The 19732-nt window shown below is 28.3% G+C and overlaps 1 protein-coding gene across 3 annotated transcripts in view; it reads right to left on the reverse strand.

The window, feature by feature from the left end:
- LOC107454707 (dynein axonemal heavy chain 7) overlaps window positions 1-19732 on the reverse strand; it is a 164674-nt gene that overhangs the window by 129540 nt on the left and 15402 nt on the right. For all 3 annotated transcript variants that reach the window (XR_015429024.1, XR_015429023.1, XM_087150828.1), the window contains exons 7-14: window positions 19254-19334; window positions 18390-18504; window positions 17190-17369; window positions 14786-14960; window positions 9897-9988; window positions 8799-8977; window positions 3279-3414; window positions 2691-2816 (exon numbers count right to left, since the gene is read on the reverse strand). Coding sequence is in view for 1 of the 3 variants with exons in the window: in XM_087150828.1 (XP_087006954.1) it covers window positions 2691-2816; window positions 3279-3414; window positions 8799-8977; window positions 9897-9988; window positions 14786-14960; window positions 17190-17369; window positions 18390-18504; window positions 19254-19334 (1084 nt within the window). In the remaining 2 variants the exon portion in view is untranslated. The remainder of the gene's footprint in view (window positions 1-2690; window positions 2817-3278; window positions 3415-8798; window positions 8978-9896; window positions 9989-14785; window positions 14961-17189; window positions 17370-18389; window positions 18505-19253; window positions 19335-19732) is intronic.

The following is a 19732-nucleotide window of genomic DNA, read 5'->3' on the forward strand; positions in this document are numbered from 1 at the left end:
TCTGTGATAATAAAGGAAAAACTTTTTGGGATCTTTTAGTCGAGTAATTCCAAATTTTTATCATGCAATCTGCCATTAAGAAATAAAAATCACAAAGCAACAATCCAAAACCTCCCGAAAAATGGTTGCCTTGTTACAAAACAAGTCCTAAACAGTTACCAAGCATTTAATTTTCCTATTTGAAACAAATTCTGTAATGTCATTAACAAAAATTTAAAATATTTCTGAAAATCCCCCCCCACTCCAAAAAAAAGCCTTTTTTTAAAAAATCAAAAATAGGATAAAACCGAAGTTTTCATTAAAAAACTCGCGTTAAGCTGGACTTTAAAAAAAAACTGGATTTTCTTAAAACTCTTCAAACTCATCACAGAATAAATAACATCAAAGTTGCTATTAATCAAGCTTTTACACAGTTGTATGCAAAGACAAATACTAAATTTAATACTCAGGAACCAAATGAAGAATAAATTAAAATCAGTCAACAAAATAAAACAAATTAATTATTCTACACTACTTTTGGCAGAAGTCTTTCATTATTTCAATACATAAACTGCATATTTAATAAGTTTTAAAAAAATCTTTTATTTACACAAATATAAATTAAATGATTATAATTGAAATATGTTTATTGAACAGTAAAACTAAAACTAGACTTAGTGGCGCGACAGCCCATAGAGGGTCAAGGTCTACTATGCCTGTCTCAGTTTTCTTAACCTTTGTGCTCTCAGGTGTAAAAGCTAATGTTCAGGTTGGTTAGTTAGCCCAACGCAGAACCCCCAGTGTTTAGTAGTTCCCAGGCTTCCTTGGTACTCATTTTATTAAACAGAAAATTATTTTATATACAACGAATGGAATGTTATAATTTAAAAGTTTCTTGACACATTAATCCCCATTCAGTCTCTTGAATTTATTTGCCTATTATGAACATCAAATAATAATTTATATACATTATTCCATCTCATTATTTCGTTGTAAAAAATTCATCATCAATAAAAGTTTTAAAAAAACATCAATAGAATGCATTTATAAATTATTGAAAATAAACTGTATCTAAAATTATTACTCAAAGAAATCATCCTATTCCTTAACTGTAAGAAGTAACAACAACAAATCCAGTAAAGAATATTTATTTCATTTTGAATTAAGAAGTCATATTAATTTTAATAGGTTGTTAATATACAAACAAATGTGCTTACCTAAAGTAATTGTTTTCAAATAAGTCTTTTGACAAGTTATTTATTAACAATTAGGTCATTTTTAGACCTATTAAAATTATTTAACACCTTAAAGTTTCAAGGTTATTTTTACACCTTTTAACAAAATAAAAAATAATGTCCTTAAAAATTTTTGAAAACATGTTTTATATAGGCTTATTTGTAACAAAATATTATAAACCATAATTTGCATTTATAAATTTAGCAAAAACAAGGTAACAGTTAAAATAAATATGAAATTTAAGAGGGAAATAAAATGTAAATAAATATCCGATAAAGATAAATAGGAATTTATTAATTTTTAGTTACGATCTTGAAGAACATCAGGATTGCAGTGTGTTATCAAATGCTTTTTAATATTCTTCAAATTGAAAAACTGTGTTTTTTTCGAAAGCAAATTTTTATTTTGTGAAAAACTCTGTTCAACATTAAGGGGTATATTTAAAATTAATTAAAAAAATATTAAAAAAAACATCTAAAGAAATCTATGGATAATGCTTTAAGAAAGGAAAAAAAAAGAATGCAAAAAAAAATTTTTTATCATGAGCATCCTAGCTCTGCTTATTACCACAATACTAGCACTGCTAGTATTGTGTTTTCACTACAGCGCGAGAACGCGAGAATCTCGCATATTTCTTAACATTCTCGATTAAAAAAATATTGCCGCGAGAAATTCGCGCATTCTATAAACTAATTTCAAAATTCGCGAATTTCTGGCATTTGGAAAAAAAATTCTCATTTGCGCCATTTAGAATAAAATCCGCTTCACATTTCCTCCTGGATCTTTTATTATTTTCAACATTTGCCCCATTATCCAGCTTCCCTATTTACCAGTATTGTTCAGAACCTTTAAGAACAACAGAACACCATCCTTCTGAACCACGGAACCTCTTTCAGAACGCATTTCTCTGCCACCACGTGTTTACCGTAGGTAAGGTTTCTTCATGTAAGACGTTCAAATTTTTTGCTCGTTAATGTAAAATGGACAAATACCTTGTAAAGCCAATATCTTCTACTCCGAAACGGACAAATGAAAAAAATGTGGGTAGAAACGATCAAAACGAAACAAATACGCATTTGAGCAACATAATGAGAATAGCTGATGAAAAAGTAAATGTAGAACATTTTCCATATGATGATGCAAGAAAAATATTCAATGCTTTAAAAATCAGAAGATGTTAAAAATGCATTATAATTAAAGAAATTATTTTTTTTTTCAAGTCTCTTTGCGTTTTTTTTTTTTTTTTTTTTTTAATTTTTGAAATCTCACTAAACTTTTTGAAATCTCACCCTGTTTTTGAGAAAGGGTGAGAAATTCTCACCCATTTTTTTTCTGAGATGAAAACACTGTAGCAGTATCTATTACCAACATAATTAAGCAATAAATAATAGTTCAAGAATTTTTATAGTTTCCGGAAATAATGCCATAAAGAGAAAAATGCAATACTCCATGAACAAAATATAGTTATAATTCACCTGAGTACATTGTTTAAAAACAGATTTCATCTTCTGAGGCCATATTAGAATTTCTGCATTGATCTGTAATTCTTCAGCGGTCAGTGTGATCAAGTTCATAAGCACCATTGTCTTTGTTAAAGCATCCTGTTTAAAAAATATAATAATTCAAACATAATTAAAAAAATTCTAATGCAAAATATGTTTTTTTTTTCAATAAAAGTTACACTTTAATTTTTTATTATCTGATAACAAAATTTGTTTCATTGATTTAGATTTTTCAATTCCTACTAATAGTTCACGCTCTCCCTATATATACTTATATATCTTGTTCAAATTTTCAATCGCTAATAAAATACTTCTTTATTCATCCACTCAAGCTCAAATAAATGTTTTTAAATTTTTTAATGGATGACACTTGATGTTTATACAGTTTTTACAAATATTAATTCGTTAATTAAATGTAATTAATTAATTTTAGTTTTATATGGGGGAAAAAATTTTAATTACTCAATAAAAAGTAACTAAAATAAAAATTTACTTTGTTGATCAAAGTAGGAATTGACTTTAAATTCTTTTTTTTTTATATATTACTTGCTTATCATGTACCTTAATTTTATCTAGAAGAATATTGAAATCAGTTTTCTTCTGTCTTTCAAATATATCAGCAAGAGCAACCATCTCTCTGGCGGTTTCTGGCACGGACAGCAGAATGTTTTTTAACTCGTTGAATTCTGCACAGATTCTTAAAATAAAATAAAAAGAATATTAAACTTAAACTAATTATGTATTTTATAAAAAAATTTTGAAACTAAGTATGTGCTTATATCATTTTTATTGTTTTCAAATTTAAAGTACTATCAAAAATCTATGGACATAAAAAACTGATTTTCCATATTTTCATTTGCTCACTTCCATATATTCACACTCAAATGCTCTAAACGCAAGGTTTTGAATATAAAAAAAAAGTTTAAAAGAAAAAGCTATTGGAAACATGGGACATAAGCAAATTAATAATTCAAATGCAAAAAGAGATACCAATTGTCTTTTCAAAAATGTTAAGTATAATGCCAAACATAAAAATAATTAATTGAATAGTGAAGTCTCTCTTCAGCTTGCTTCTCTGATATGCACTAGCATTTGCTTCCCAATCATTTTTGCTTCTTAATAATAAACAGAGTATTACGGCAAAATTAAAAAATTGCAAACAAATTTAACAAAGTTTCAAATTCTATTGGAATAATATTTTAAACTTATAATTTTGCTCTGTTATCATTGCCAATTCATCTATTTTTTTTCCTTTCAATTCTTATTTAAATTGGGCAATTTTAAAAATTTTTACCAAAAATAGTTTTTAGCAATAATGATAAAAATTTCTTCTTTATATTGTTTTTATATTTTCAGCAGTTATTTTAAAGTAATTATTTGGATTGCACACACTGACTGATAACATTTCTATCTAAAAATCTGGCTCCAATGTAGAATCCGGGGGCCCCTTGGTTTTGTGATAATTTTAGTTCAGTTTTGCTGAAATCTCATTTTTGGTTACCATGATGTAATTTGCAATCTTTCCTTTTAATGATATCACCTTCGGGTTATAGAAACTTTTGTCTAAATTGCTGAGATTGGTTCTTGGCTTATTTACATACATATTCATTTATTAGTGAATCGCCAAAAATGAGAGTGACCCCCGATTATAAACTTTTACCAAAAATTTAAATTAACATATTTACCATAAAAGTAAATGTAACCATTAATTACCATAAAAGTAACATTTTTGCAAATTAATAATTGCAAAATTAGTAACTAAATATCTTTATCATAAAATGTTGCAAAACAAGATATTATCATGCAATTATTTTGTAATATAATAAGGGAGTAATGCTTTAAGTTTTAAGCCTTTAAAATTTTGATTAGTTATCAAATGGAAAAATATAATAATATCAAAAAAATTCTAAGAAGGAATGATATTGAAAAATAAATATCAGAAGTAAATACCAGTAAGAAATAAATAATTAATTTACAGACAAATATAAGTTTTATTAATTTTATGCTGATGACAGAGTGGATCTTTTGTATATTTTAAAGATCACATGCAATATTTCTATCCAATGAGAGTGCACAAAATGGTAAGACAATATTCATCCTTTTATAATATCAGGGTTCCCACTCATTTTGCAATAAAAATTCCCTGACTTTTCCAGGTATACCAGGTAAATTTCAATGAAAATTGAGATCCTATTTTCATCTGAAAACTTAGAATCTTTTATTTGTTATATGAAATATTAGATTTTCTGAGTAAAAAAAAATATTATTAAATGAGGATGGGAACATTTCAGTTTGACTAAAATGTGAAATTTTTATAACAAATAATTGTAATACATGTAAGAATTATTAAACTCACATCTCAATAACTAATTACTGTTACTGACAATTTTAAGACTGGTTATTTTCCAGGTATAAAATAGGAATTCTCCAGGATTTTGAGAAAAACATTGCTACTTTCCCTGACTATTCCCTGATTTTTGGAGTTAAAATAAAATGACCTGGCAATTCCAGGTTTTCCCTGACTCGTGGGAGCCCTTTAATAGAGAAGTGCTAATATCAAAAGAATCTCGTAAATTTTTAGAAGTTCATAACATAGAAAACAATTTTTAAGTAATATTTGAGATAAAGGACATGCAAAAGAAACTCTTATTTATTTTTGGAACAAATTATGTACAACTATATATATTTTTTAAGCAAAATGTAAATTTATTAAATATCCTTTTTATTAACTTCTGTTATTAATAAAACAATTTCTATTGGTTAATTAATTTCTATTTAGCTAAAATGGGATATAGACTAGGGACATCCAATCTTTACATGTGAAGGGCCACTTGTACAGCAGATTGATCAACAAAGTATTTATACATCAATTATAAAACATCATTACATCATTATAAAATAATCCTGTAATATCACTTTATCAGGCGAAGTTTTGTAACAAAATATTGAAAAATTTCCTGAATAACATATTGAAAACTGTATATAACTTAACAATTTTGAAATTATTACTAAACAGCAAATGTGTTATATTTACTTTTATGATGAATTTTACTCAAAATTATTTCCAGCAAAACCTGTTATTGGAGATTAACTTCACATAACATTACTAACTGTTAATTTTTGACAATCTGGCGAAAAACATTAACTAATTTTAAAGCAATCAAAAATTGAATAAAAATTAAAAACAGTATATTAAGTTTCAATGTTGACTGAATAAAATGATTATAAAAATCTATGGATATTTTAATTAAGGAGATTTTAATTTTTATATATTAAGCTGCTTATCCTTAAGAAATAAAAATAATAGTGCAACAATCTAAAACTTCAACAAAAAAAAATTGCATTGCAACAAATCAAATTATAAATAGTAACCAAACATTTAACTTTCTAATTAGAAGCAAATCATGCTTTCTTATTAAGTACTCAGGAAAAGAAATTTTAAGTATTTTTGAAAAAACTTGAGGTTTTCATCAAAAAACCAATTAACCCCAGGTTTTTGATGAAAAACCTAGGTAGGCTGGGATTTTTCAAACCCTGTATATTACAGATCTGTTTAATTTTTAGTACAGTCATGAATTTTAAAAAAATGATACTGCTTTCTATAAATTTACAGTTACTTATTACACATTGAAATATAATGCAAATTCATTTAATTCATCAAGATTTTAGGAAATAGTTTTCGATATAGATTCTAGTTCAATTAATTTTTCTGATACTTTTGTTCTTAGGGTTTTACTTCATTCCTATGAGCAGATGCTTTACCAGCAAAACTGAATTTCTTAAATTCTTTCAATTTTGAAGGTTAGTGTGGGTCTTCTACTTAGGTACCTTAAAACTGCCCCCCATCCCAAAAAATGCACTAACTTTTTCATATGCAGTATCCCCCTTGTCCACACTATTCTTTTCTTTTATAATGTTTCCCTCTCCTCATAGAGTCTCATTCTAGGCAAAAGGCAGAATATATTAATGAAAAAACTAATATATTAATGAAAGGACTTGCTTTATTCCCTTTACCTGTAGCCTCCCCCACACATTCTTTTTTGTCTTTCTAAAATGTTTTACTCTCGATGCACAGTCTAATTCTAGGTGATAAAAGAACGGCTTTTTGTTTTAAAAAATATAACTGAAAAATTGTTCCTATCAACTGTAATGATGGTGAAAAATTAAGATCTTATACCAAAATTAACTATTTTTAAGGACCCTTATTTTCCAAAGTAAAAATTAAGCAGTTTTTAAGGACTTTTAAGGACCGTGGGAACCCTGAACTCACAAATCATAATAATAGTGTACTAAAAATATTGAAATTTTCAAAACTACAGGGAAAAGTGAAAGAAGAACTGCCGAAAGAACACAAAAAAAATTTCCTAGATTTATCATGAAATTAACTCCAATAAAGCACACATTTAAATGCACAATTCAAGTACCATACAAATATATTAAAAATACTGGTATTTTCATAATCATGTCGAATTGCAGAGTAATAACTGCTGAATAAATGATTTGAAAAATAGCTTGGATTCATGATTAAATTGGCACGAATAAAGAACATCAAAAGTGATTATTAAAATATGCAAATTTAAAACTCGCGGGACGAAATATTGTAATATATTAAAACTGTAAGACAGTGTGGATACCTGTTGTAATAATTGCCACAAAAGTGATCGAAAAATTCACAGATTTAAGATAGAATCTGTGCAATCTGAGCGTTTAAAAGTGACAAATTGAAAATGCAATTCAAAATAAATTCGATCTTTTTTTTCTTTTCAAAACAAAGAAATAGTTATAATTATTTTTTATTGTGTTCAAGTGCTGCTGCGGGTTAACCCTCATACAGACATTAATTTTTTAATAAAATTCTGAAACAACACTTTTAAAGTAGGCTTTATACAAGGTCCGGCTATTAATTTCCAGGACTGACGTAACTGTAGGAGAAAGAAAAGCCGGAAGATGGCGCTAATGATTGCATATTGAAGAGTGTTTTGTTGGGCATGTTCAGTGCAATCGGCGCCATTCTGAAGTGAGTGGTTCTCGTGGAAAGGCGCATTAAAACAGAGCTCTTAAATTCCTGTTGTCGAAGTGAAATGGAGCAAAGAATTAACATTAAATTTTGCTTCAAATTGTGCAAGACAGCTGCAGAAATCTACGAATTGTTAAAACAGGTTTACGGCAAGGATGCATTATCTCGCTCAAGAACTTTTGAATGGTTTAAACGTTTTCGAACGCGAAAGCGTGGAGGATGATCCGCACACAGTTCGGCCGCAGTTCGCACGCAAGCCGGAAACAATTGAAAAAGTTCGCGTCCACACATTGCGATTGCTGTGAGGCGATTCTCAGCTCAGCATGGTGTCGTTGAGTCGCAGCATCCACCATACCCGCCAGACCTAGCACACACTTTTTCCTGTTTCTTAAGCAGAAGAATTCACTGAAGGGAACAAGATTTCAGGATGTCGAAGCCTTCACGAAAACTGTAACGTCACTAATAAAGAGCATTCCAAAAGAGGACTTTAAAACTGCTTTCCGAAATTTGTACAGCCGAGCACAGACGTGCATTACGGCTGATGGGGATTACTTCGAATAATATTAAATGGCTATGTGTTTAACTTTTTTTTCTTCTGAGATATTCCATGAGTCCTGGAAAATAATAGCCAGACCTTGTAATTTAATTTAAAATTACAAGTCGCTTTAAAAATGACAAGAGAAATTTGCTTACGATGAAAATCAAACACACAAATGATCTGTTGTCAATGAAATCATTTCCAAAAGTTTAATTTGTTAAAATAATGATAGGTAAATTATTTGTTAGTAAAGTTTGGGAACAATATTTTCAGAGTTGATTTGTTTCATAATTTAATCTAAAATTATAAGTCTCTATAAAAATGTTTGGGGAATTTTAACTACAATGAAAATAAAACACGCAAATGATCTGTTGTCAATAAAACGATTTCAAATTTCAAAACTTTTAGTTTGCTAAAATAATGATACAGACATTAATTAATAAATTTAAAAATACAATGAAAAAAACATACAAAATAAAACTTGTAATGCAGTACCAATTTAAATTTAAAAAATAATGCACCATACCCTTTTTTCAAATCACTGAGCATTTGGCAAGCAGCTGTTTTAAGTTGACCAATCAGATCATCATGTAATACAGTTAGTTGAAATTTCAAGGTTTTCAAGTCAACATACAGCAAAGAAAACTGTTTATAATTCATCAAATTATTAACTAGATCCTTCTTGTCTAAATAGAATTTCAGTTGCTAAAATTAGAATTAAAAAAAACATTATCAATCAATATAACCCATCAATCAAGCATGTTGTGAAAGTTAAGTAGCAAGAATTAAAAAAAATGAGACTACAAAATACTAATTTCATTAATAATTGTACGCTCAATTATTATGGCAAAAAAATAACTATCCATTTATCTAAAAAGGAAAAAAGATATAAGAAGCTTGCTTTATATTTCAAAAGTTTTTACAGATTTTCAGACAAATATCCAAACATTATTTCTTTTTTTAATAATGAAACATGACAGTTTATAATATTTGAGGGTTAATAAATTTATATTTTTTACAATAAACTTTTGCAAATTATTTTTATAATTGGCAGTGAACAGTATGGCAATTTTTTTTTTTGGGGGGGGGGGGTTACAACTATGAATATTCAACTCCAAGGCCTAATAATTTTGAATGCAACCCAGAAGAAGAGTGAACTCCTAGATCAAGTATTGGGACAAACTAACCTTAACTAACATAGGTCTTTTTGATGGAACTAACCAGTATTTGCATTACATAAAGAGAAAAATCCGAAAAAACCTCCCACGGTTAGCTAGAGGGCAAAAGGATTCTAACCCATGATCATTGAAGATATTATATTTCAGCACTGCAAGCGGGGATCAGAATTTGTATCCAACAATTACCGCGGATTCTTGAATCTTAGTCACTTCATTAGGAAGCAAGAATTCGATTTCCAAGCAACGTGACTCTAACAAAAGCATTTTGTTATTATAACTTATTTATAAACTTAAGGAAATTGAATCAATCTAATATTCTACTCATGGAACAAAAAAGTGTCTAAAACTAAGCTCAAAAAAAAATTCAGTTCACGAACAAAGAAGTTAATATTATAAGAACTGTGCATATAATGTATAATAAATTATGGTATTTTTAAAGAGCTTACCCTACAGACTTCAAAGAAGTCAGGAGATTCTTGAAGAAACTTTTGTACTTCATAAAAACATTTTGCAGATAGGATATAATCAAACTTCTTCACTATAACAGATTTTAAAATAAATTAAGAAAACATTTTATCCATGCCTTCTTTTGGTACTACTACTTCATTTTAGGGTGGAGTCAAAAACCTATTAACACAGTACCAATAAAGGCCCCACAGAACTTATAACCACAACGGTAGTAAAAGTTATCACAAATTATTAAATGTAACTGATGTCAATAGTTTGACAAATTTTTTGATGGCTGTCTGAAAAGGAGTAAGGTAAACTTTTTATCATCATATGACAACGATAAATTTATTTCTGCAGAATATAAAAAATCTCAATTGATGAATGGTGAATTCTATAACACTAAATATAAATAGGAAAAAGGAATAAACAAGATCTCCAGATTACTATGTCCACTTCTGCTAACATAAATTGTAGTTTAGGTCAACATATATCATTTTTCAACTGTTGTATTTATTTAGAATGTGTTAATTCAATTTTTTGCCATTTTTCTGACCATTATTAAGAAGAAGAAGAAGTATTCTGCGGCATCAGCAACACCATCTAGTTATTTTATAGCAAGAGATTAAGGATAGTACATTGATATATTATTCTAAAGAGCCTGTTGTGCTGGGAGCCGTATAATTCTACAGGGTGCGTAGCCAAATCTTTGAATCAAAAATAAGCACTTTTTAAAAACTTTTCAAGCACTTTACAAAAGTTTTCAAGCACTCAAAAATTTCATATTCAATCAATGATATTATTGAAAAACAAAAACTTTTTATAAACAGTTTTAGCGTTAAAAAAAACCCAAAAAGAAACGGGCGTAAATCGAAACAATCAGTACTTTCCCACATCACCGAGTGAATTCAACTTGACCCTGAACTCAGAGCAAAAGTACCCTCACCCCCTACGTCAAAAAAAGTGTTAGAAGTAAAATAAAATAAACAAGAACAAAATTAAAATAAATTAAGGGGTCACAGTACCCAAAAAATGACAAAAATACCAAATTTTTTTTTATTGCTTATAATAAAACTTCAAAGTATTTCAAATGTACAGAAAAAAATTCATCTCCCTATCTACATTTTTAAAAAAGTTATGAATGATTTTAAATTGTTCTAATACAGAAACTTGCCCAGCAGTCTGACTTTAAAGTGCTTTTTCGCATAGATGATAATTTTGTGTCTTAATCTTAATTAAATCCCTAAGGATTTTTTTCTATTTAAGATAAAGCTTTGAAGTAAACTTTTTTATCTTGAGTATAATACACTTATTTAAACTGTGCATGGAATAAGCATTTTATGAGGTATTACAATTTTTACGGCTTGTTATATATACCTAACAGGAATTTTTACTCTTTTTTTTCTACTTTTTTACAAAATAATCTATAAAAAATATTCTAATTGATATATCAACAAATGAATGCACAAAATTGTTAGGATATATATTGCAAGCACTATGAAAAAAACTTTTTTTGAAAATATGTTAAAATAAAAAAGCCTTAGGGATTTAAAAATTTAAAATTTTTTCAACTTTTTTAAAAATTTACAAAAAATTAAACAGTTTAATCATTTTTTGAAGATAAATTATTGATTATAACTTAAATGAGCATGTAAAGCATCCTCAAAATGAATGATTATACCTTTATTTTAAAAAATTGTTGCAAAGGTACTGTGACCCCTTAAAAAGAAAAACATTTCATAAGGATCTGATACTCTCTATCCGAATTGGAGCACTCGGGTTTCGGTTTCAAGTGTGCGCGCATGCGCAAGTCATAACGTGGGTACGACATGAAGTCGGCGTGAATGATTACGTAGCAAACTCTCCATTTTTTGTGAAATGCATGGGATCCACCAAATATCACTGAAGGGAAGAAAAAAAATTATTCGGAAAAAAAGCACTTTTTAAAAACGCCAGCTGAAAAAAGCACCTTTAAAAGCTTTTAAAACAAAATCCACAAAAAAGCACCTTTAAGTACTTTTTACAAATGCTACGCACCCTGTTCTAACAATCCTGTTGGGTTGGGTGCTGTATAGTTTGCAGGGCAAAGATGTTTGAGCTCTGCTTCCTATCTTATTTTATTTTATAAATGTCATTGAGCAGCCGACCCAATTTCGGGTTTACGACTACTAATGTTCAACTCCATAGCCTTGTAATTTTGAACCAATCTAGAAGACAAGAAAACTACTGTTTCAGTGCCCCCAGAGGTATGATTTGTTATGGGAACATGGAGGACTTTGTGATTCAACAGATTTAACATGCATCAGTCATCATTTACTACACAGGAAGTCTTCGGCTGGCAGGGATCGAATTTACGAAGTCTTGGACATGAGTCCTTAGAGTCCAATTGATTACGGAAATAATTATAAGTTATCAACAAAGTGCAAGGAGAGAAGTCATAGAGAACAAAATGAATATTTTTAGCAAGAAGTAATTATATCCAAATTTTAAAAAATTTCATAGAAGAAAACAGCCTAATCACTTCTCTTTTTTAATGAATTCAAACACTCAAACACCAACAAAAGAGTTTTAACTATTTAATAGTCTGATTAATTTTATATTATTTCATATGTAAAAATTTAAAAAAAGGAACAAAATTTAGTACAAATTTAAGTCTGATTATAATTTACGTCAAATTTAAGTCAAAATTTAGTACAAATTTAACTGACTAATAAAAGAAGCACTTATTGGAGAAGACTTCATAAAATTTATTCAAGAATAATTTATTTACATTCAGAAAATTTTTTTTCTTCTTGAAACATGTTTTACATCTAAAATGTTAACATGTTTTCGTTATCGTGGCATGTTAAATTAATCCAATATCTAACTTATAATTATTTAACTTTGAAATGTATACATAACCATATATATATATATATATATATATACAGGTTTAGACCCGATTACGAAGTCCAATCCTGTCTTTTATGCAGCAGAAATGAAATAATAGTTAATCCAATATATTACATTTTAATGTAATTAAAATAAAATAATTTAAGGTTACATGAAATAAAAACATATCTCGCTGACCATCGCGAGAGAAGAATATCAGATGAGCAACATCTCGTGAACGAACTTGTTTATATCTAAAAAGAAACTACTGTTCACTTCAGTTCAAAGTTCGGAAGTAGAAATTGAAGTAGCAGTCTCAATCTCACAATATAATCAAGTAATCGTGATATAATCAAGTTAGCATGCTTTATATACTAGTGAATGATGTTAAACTTTTGTAGTGGTAGTTACGCCACAGTACTCCCCCACCAGAATTTTATCAGGGATATAATTCGATGAACAGATCTCAGTAGTTGATGTACTTGTGAAAGATCGGGAAAGCGTCACCGGATTTTTTTTTTGAGTGCTGAATGTGAGAGGTGTATTAACTTCACAGACGTGGTCGCTCCTGTGTTGCCTTTAGCAGTCGAGTGTGTGCTGGCCAACGTTGTGTATGTTTGAGACGAGACTGAGCAGCAACAGCGCAGGAGGATGAATGATGCTTTCACAAATAGCAAGACAACTGTTCCATGTGGACTATCCATCGAAGTAGGCGTTACCGTTAAGAGATTGCGAAGTGGGCGTTACTTGCGTGATCAAATCAGGTCCGGGTCACCACTACAGGTTTAGACCCGATTACGAAGTCCAATCCTGTCTTTTATGCAGCAGAAATGAAATAATAGTTAATCCAATATATTACATTTTAATGTAATTAAAATAAAATAATATAAGGTTACATGAAATAAAAACATATCTCGCTGACCATCGCGAGAGAAGAATATCAGATGAGCAACATCTCGTGAACGAACTTGTTTATATCTAAAAAGAAACTACTGTTCACTTCAGTTCAAAGTTCGGAAGTAGAAATTGAAGTAGCAGTCTCAATCTCACAACTGCATCAGGGGGCAGTTGTCGTTTTTGAGTTCGACTCAGCAGTGAGGATACTGCATATATATGCCTGAAATTGAGAATCTCTTGCAAAATGCAACAGAATTGCACATGAGAAGGCAAAAATCCTTTCCACTGAATCCAGCTCAGTATACGCACGTGTGGACCAGCAAGTATTTCATCAAGCATGCAAAATGATTGGCTTTTTCATATGGTACAGACCGATGGTATGTCGAATTAGAATGTGGTTGAATTAATTGGGAAAACGTTGCATGGAAGAAAGCTTTTTGCATAATTCGTGGTGAAAATCAACTTGGTAAAGAAAAAATATCTCATTTTAGAAAAGGGAAAATTATGCACTTTTTAAAAACACTCTATAAAAAAGCACTTTTAAGGGCTTTTAAAAAAGGAAAATAGGCACTTTTAAAAATGCTATGCACCCTGTTTATTTATTATTTTATCTTCATCTTTTTACACATTCTCGGACTCATATACTTGTTTGAAACTGCTATCGCATTGGCTCTACACAGTAATACAATACTATCATGTATGTCAGTACTTCTACTTTAATTCTTTTAAAGATATTTTTTTCAATATATTTCCTTTTTGATAGTTAGGTTGCTATTTCCAGTAGTGCTTTGTTATTTAGTGTCAATGATTTTGGTTTACTTTTGGTTTTCATTCTCATATGAGATAATAACTTTTTTTATTTCATTTTATAATATTTTCTTCTAATATATTTATATAGATATACTTATATATATATAAATTTCAAAGATTCTAGATACTCGAGCTTTCGGCTATTCGAGCTTACACCATTTTTTTTTTTTTTAATGAAGACATAAGTTTATGCAATCAATTATGATTTATCTATTTATATTTGCCCCCTTAATTAGATTTTACAAAACAATCCTAATTTAAAAAACTTTACATAAAAAAAATTTGTAAAGAAATCATTGACATAACATACGATGAATGTTTGAGAACTGAGTAACTTCATCATAATGCCTCTGCAAATGTGCTTTAAACTCAGATTTTATTCTGCTCATAGAGAATTCTGTAATGGCAACATTCAAAGTTGAATTACTGCTGTCTTCTTCAATCCAACACTGCATTTTAGGAACATTTGACATCACTTTATTAATCTGAAAAAGAAAAAAAAACAGTGCGTAGATGAAGCTTTCAACAAAAAATTAGCACCTTTTAAGTACTCTTTAAGCACTCAAAAATATTTTTAAGCACTATGAACATTAAAAAAATGCAAAATAATTTTCAAAGACTATCATGATCATGATTAAATAATTAGTTTCTGACAAAGAGCTCTTTTCTTGATTATTTTAGCTTTTATAAAATGATCAAGAGATTTTTCGGTTCTATATCAGAGAGTGAAAAATGGAAGCCTGAAATTGAGAGTATCTTGCAAAATGCAGCAGAGTTACACATGAGAATGCAATAATCTCACCGAACCCAGCTAAGTAGACGCACATGCAGACTCACAAGTATTTATCAAACATGTAAAATTATTGGAGTTTTCATACGCTATGAACCGACGGTACGCCAAAATGGATTGTTGTTGAATGAATAGTTAAAATTTCGATGGAGCAATGTAAAGAGCACGGAAAATTAAGCACTTTTTAAAAACATCCAATGAAAAAAGCACATATAAATACTTTTAAAAAATAAAAATGGAAAATAAGCACCTTTAAGCACTTTTTTAAAACGCTACGCATCATGATAACATTAAAAAATATACCACCAAAGGAAACTTAATTTGTTTTCAAAATAAACTTCCTTGTAAAAAAAATTAAAGACGGAAATGGGTTTTAACCTCTTTAAAGAATATATGCTCACAGCTTGTTTTTTAAAACAAATAGAAAGGTTATTAATTGTAGAATTTTAAAAAATTTAATTGAAATGATAATACAACAATTATTATCAAGTTTAAAAAAATGTGAATAGTTTTTTAATATCCTGTTTGCATCTTCCTCCAATGTAGATGCATTGAAATATAAGTTGAACAGAGAATTTAATGGCACATATGTTATTAGATTGAAATTTTCCATGATATATTGCATCAAATCAAAGTAAATAAAAACTGATTATACATACTAACAAAACCAAGGAATGACAAAGACTATGTCAAATCTCCAAAAAAAAAATTTAATATGTACAATAATTTTGATATACTAAATTCATTCCTCTAATACAATAATTTTTAAATTCTAAAAATGTATGGAATAATATTTAAGTGTTATGTGATTTGCTAAAATACATTTTATGTATTTTAATATTTTGATAATTAACAAATATGAATAGAGCAAAACAGTGTGCATAAAGCACAAATAAAGATACAGAAATGAAAAGACTGAAGCTTTTTTAGAAAGAAACTTTCTTAGCATTTAAACAAAATGCCTGTAGAAGATTAACAAGACAAACACATTGCAATACGGAAGAAAAAGTGGTTTAATGAGTAACCGAATCTAGAGAATGTTCTGTACCTTTATTTGTGCTATATTCATATTTTTCTTTTTACCCTAGCCTCATTTGGAAATAAATAATTCATTTAAAAATTATTACTTTTAGTTTAGAAATTATTAGTGAATTTTAACTAATTTCAAAAGTTTGATAAAACATGAAACAATAAAACATCGTTTATTGTTAAAATTTATATTGGGAACCAAATGAACAGCAAGCTTGCATATAATACTCAATCATATATAATACAATGATATATAATATGATAGATAATAGTGATAGATAACATAGTTATATATAATAACCCTAGCAACAATTTTACCATGGCCCCAGTTGAGTTCAAAATTGGTTCGATATGGGTCCTATAAGAACATAGGTCCTAGAACAAGGACCTAGAATGGCCTATATAGGGCCTACATTGGCCAATATAGAACCTACATTGGCCAATACAGAACCTACATTGGCTAAATAATGGATATAAAATATTGGGTGAATCTGACAATTTTATATAGGACCAATATTGGTTGTAAAGTGGCTTTAGAATACCAGGGAAATCAGAAAATTCTATATAGGGTCAAAATCAGAAAAATAAAGGCCCTTTGAACCCTTACTGAGCCATGATTCCTGAATATTGGCCCAATGAGGGCCCCAAGTTATTTTTCTGCAAGGAACAAATGATATATAATATTCTATATTGATGCAATGAGTATATTAAGAAATAAATACAAACAGAAATAAAAGAATACATTAAAGCATTTTTAAACATTATAGCTTCCTGAAATTGAAGCATATAACATTTTCTTAATTTTTTTTTAAAAAAGGTATTAAAAATAAAATGTCAAAAACGTGAGGATCAATATTTTCTTTGATAGTTACGCAAAAGAGAAAAATATTATTACCTGATCGAACAAGTTTAAGAATGAGGCAAAGAAGACTTCCATTGATGGGTCACATTCAAGGACAGCATAGGTAGACACTGGTTTCACTTTCAGTACAACATGGAATGATAGAGAATCATTTTCTACTGAGTCAAAAATATCCAAGATAGAATTTAAAGTCATTAAAAGGATATGATGAATCTGAAAATTACACAAAAATAGAAATATTAAAAAAAAATCACTTTGTTAATAGAATAATGTAGTCACTTGGTTTAAATTAAGATAACTAAATTTATATCATTAATGTGTAATGGTGAAAATAAAGTTCTCATTCTCCAAGATAAATTCCAACAATGAAATAATTCAGTTAATTTTTATTTTTCTGGAAATAAAAGTACATGAAATGTAGCTTCTTAATGGGTTAATATTTATATCCAATTTTCACTCTTTTAGAAGTATTCCTTTAGTGAATAGTGTTATTACAGGAATATCATTTATTTATAAAATTGACTATGTAAAAAGAGACTTGAATTCATATAATCTAAAATTCTGTAGTTATAACTGATTCAGCATTAGATACAAATAAGTTATGTTTAATTGACAACAATTAAATTAAACAGAACAAAGAACAACGAAGTGAAATTGTCAAGAATGAAATAAATTCATGAAATTTCAGAACAGTGAAACAATCTAAATAAAGACTTGGATTTAAATAAACTAAGCTACTGTAATTATAAATGATTCAGCATACCTCACACTTGTAGGAGTTGCAAATAAGTTGCCCTTAATTGAAGACCAATGGGGAAGAAAGTTCCATTTTTTCACAAAATGGCAGTTGGATTGCCATCTCTATTCTTTTAAAATTACTAAGATTTTATGTCTAAAAACAGTTTTTCACGAGTCTAATCACACAGAGTAAATGTATCGTATTGTGGAAAAAACTTCCCTTTCTGCTGATAAAATTTCATTAATTTCTTTCTAAATTAGCTTTTAGGGATAGAAACCATTTTTAAACCATGATCTTCAATTGCTATATTCGAGAAATATGATTTATTATACAGAACAACGAAGGAAAATTTTATATTGGTTCAAAAGAGGTTTGTGTGGTACAGTGTTGTGTGTTTGTGTCAGTCCAAGATTCTAAACTGGTTAATGGCATAAAACATCTATATTTGACAGTTAAGAAATATTTTAAAACAATCATTATACACTTATACTTACCTTAACTGATATCAAAGTGTTGACACAGTTCAGAATAGACAACCGGCATTTGCCTTTGTAATTCTTTAAGCTTTTTTTATCAGAAAAAAGTAAACTGATTTCTGGCCACCAAAAACTGAAATACCAAATAGATATACAAAATAAAATAATTTTAGAAAATTAAATAATTTAGAAAGTTGTTATTAATTTAAGAATCTTCACATATTAAATATGATTGAAAATTAAATATGCAGAAAGACTTTAAATTAAAAAATTCCATCTCTGAAGCTTCAAATTAGTATAAGAGTTCAAATTAGTTAAGAGTTTCAAATTAGTAAATAGTATGTACAAATAAGAATATAGTTTAAGATAATTGTTCTTTCTTTTTATTTTTTATACAATACAGAACCCGTTATCTGGAAATCAGAAAACCAAAAAACCGGAACGAAATTCAATAAATTTTCCCGCCATTTAAAAAAAAAATTTTTACTCATGAGATTTTAGGATTTTTCTTTCTTTTTTGAAAGATTTTTACCTTACCATCATTTTGGAAATAAGCATTAGTGTATTACTTCATCGTTTTTTCTTATTTTTAAGATTATTTACAAATCTTTTTTTTTTTTTAGTTGGGTTTAAACAATAAAAAAAAAACGGCATTTTGTAGCGATTCAGAAAACAGGAAAAATCAGTTATCCGGAATAGCGATGGTCCCGATCGTTCCGGATAATCGGTTCCCTACTGTATTTTATGTATTCATACACTACAGCAAAAATGCATAATTTAAATCATTCAATAATTTGAAAAATTTGTATTTATTTTGAAACAAAGATAAAAAGATGGACAAAAAATCAAATAAACCAAAATTAAGTAGTTCTTAATTATTACCTCATTAAATCATTTTCATAGCTGTTACACTTGGCTATAATTTCATCACAAAAGATCTTTATTTCATACAATTCTGAAGGCCTTTAAAGTAAAAAAGAAAAAACTGAATTAATTTAAAAAAAAGAAATAAAAATTTTATTACATTGAAAATGTTTCATTAATCCAAATATGAGGATTTTCAAAAAGTGAATTAACAAATCTGAAGCAAATTTGAATTATAGGAATTCATCAAACTATCAACAAAAAAAATTATTAACAATACAACAGATTTGCTTGAAATAGTTAATGAACATGTTTGAAAAACAAACATTTCAAAAGTCATAACTTCTCCCTTTGAATCTATTCATTTAAATCAATATTTTTAAATAATTATAATAATAAATTCAAATACATCTTTTAGAAATATATAAGGAGATAATTCAATCATAGTCATTCATAATTAATATTTCAATGAAAAAAAATATATAATTTGAATTCCA

Source organism: Parasteatoda tepidariorum, chromosome 9 (genome assembly GCF_982258835.1).
Source record: "Parasteatoda tepidariorum strain Cologne lab strain chromosome 9, Ptep-v5.0, whole genome shotgun sequence".
NCBI lineage: Eukaryota > Metazoa > Arthropoda > Arachnida > Araneae > Theridiidae > Parasteatoda > Parasteatoda tepidariorum.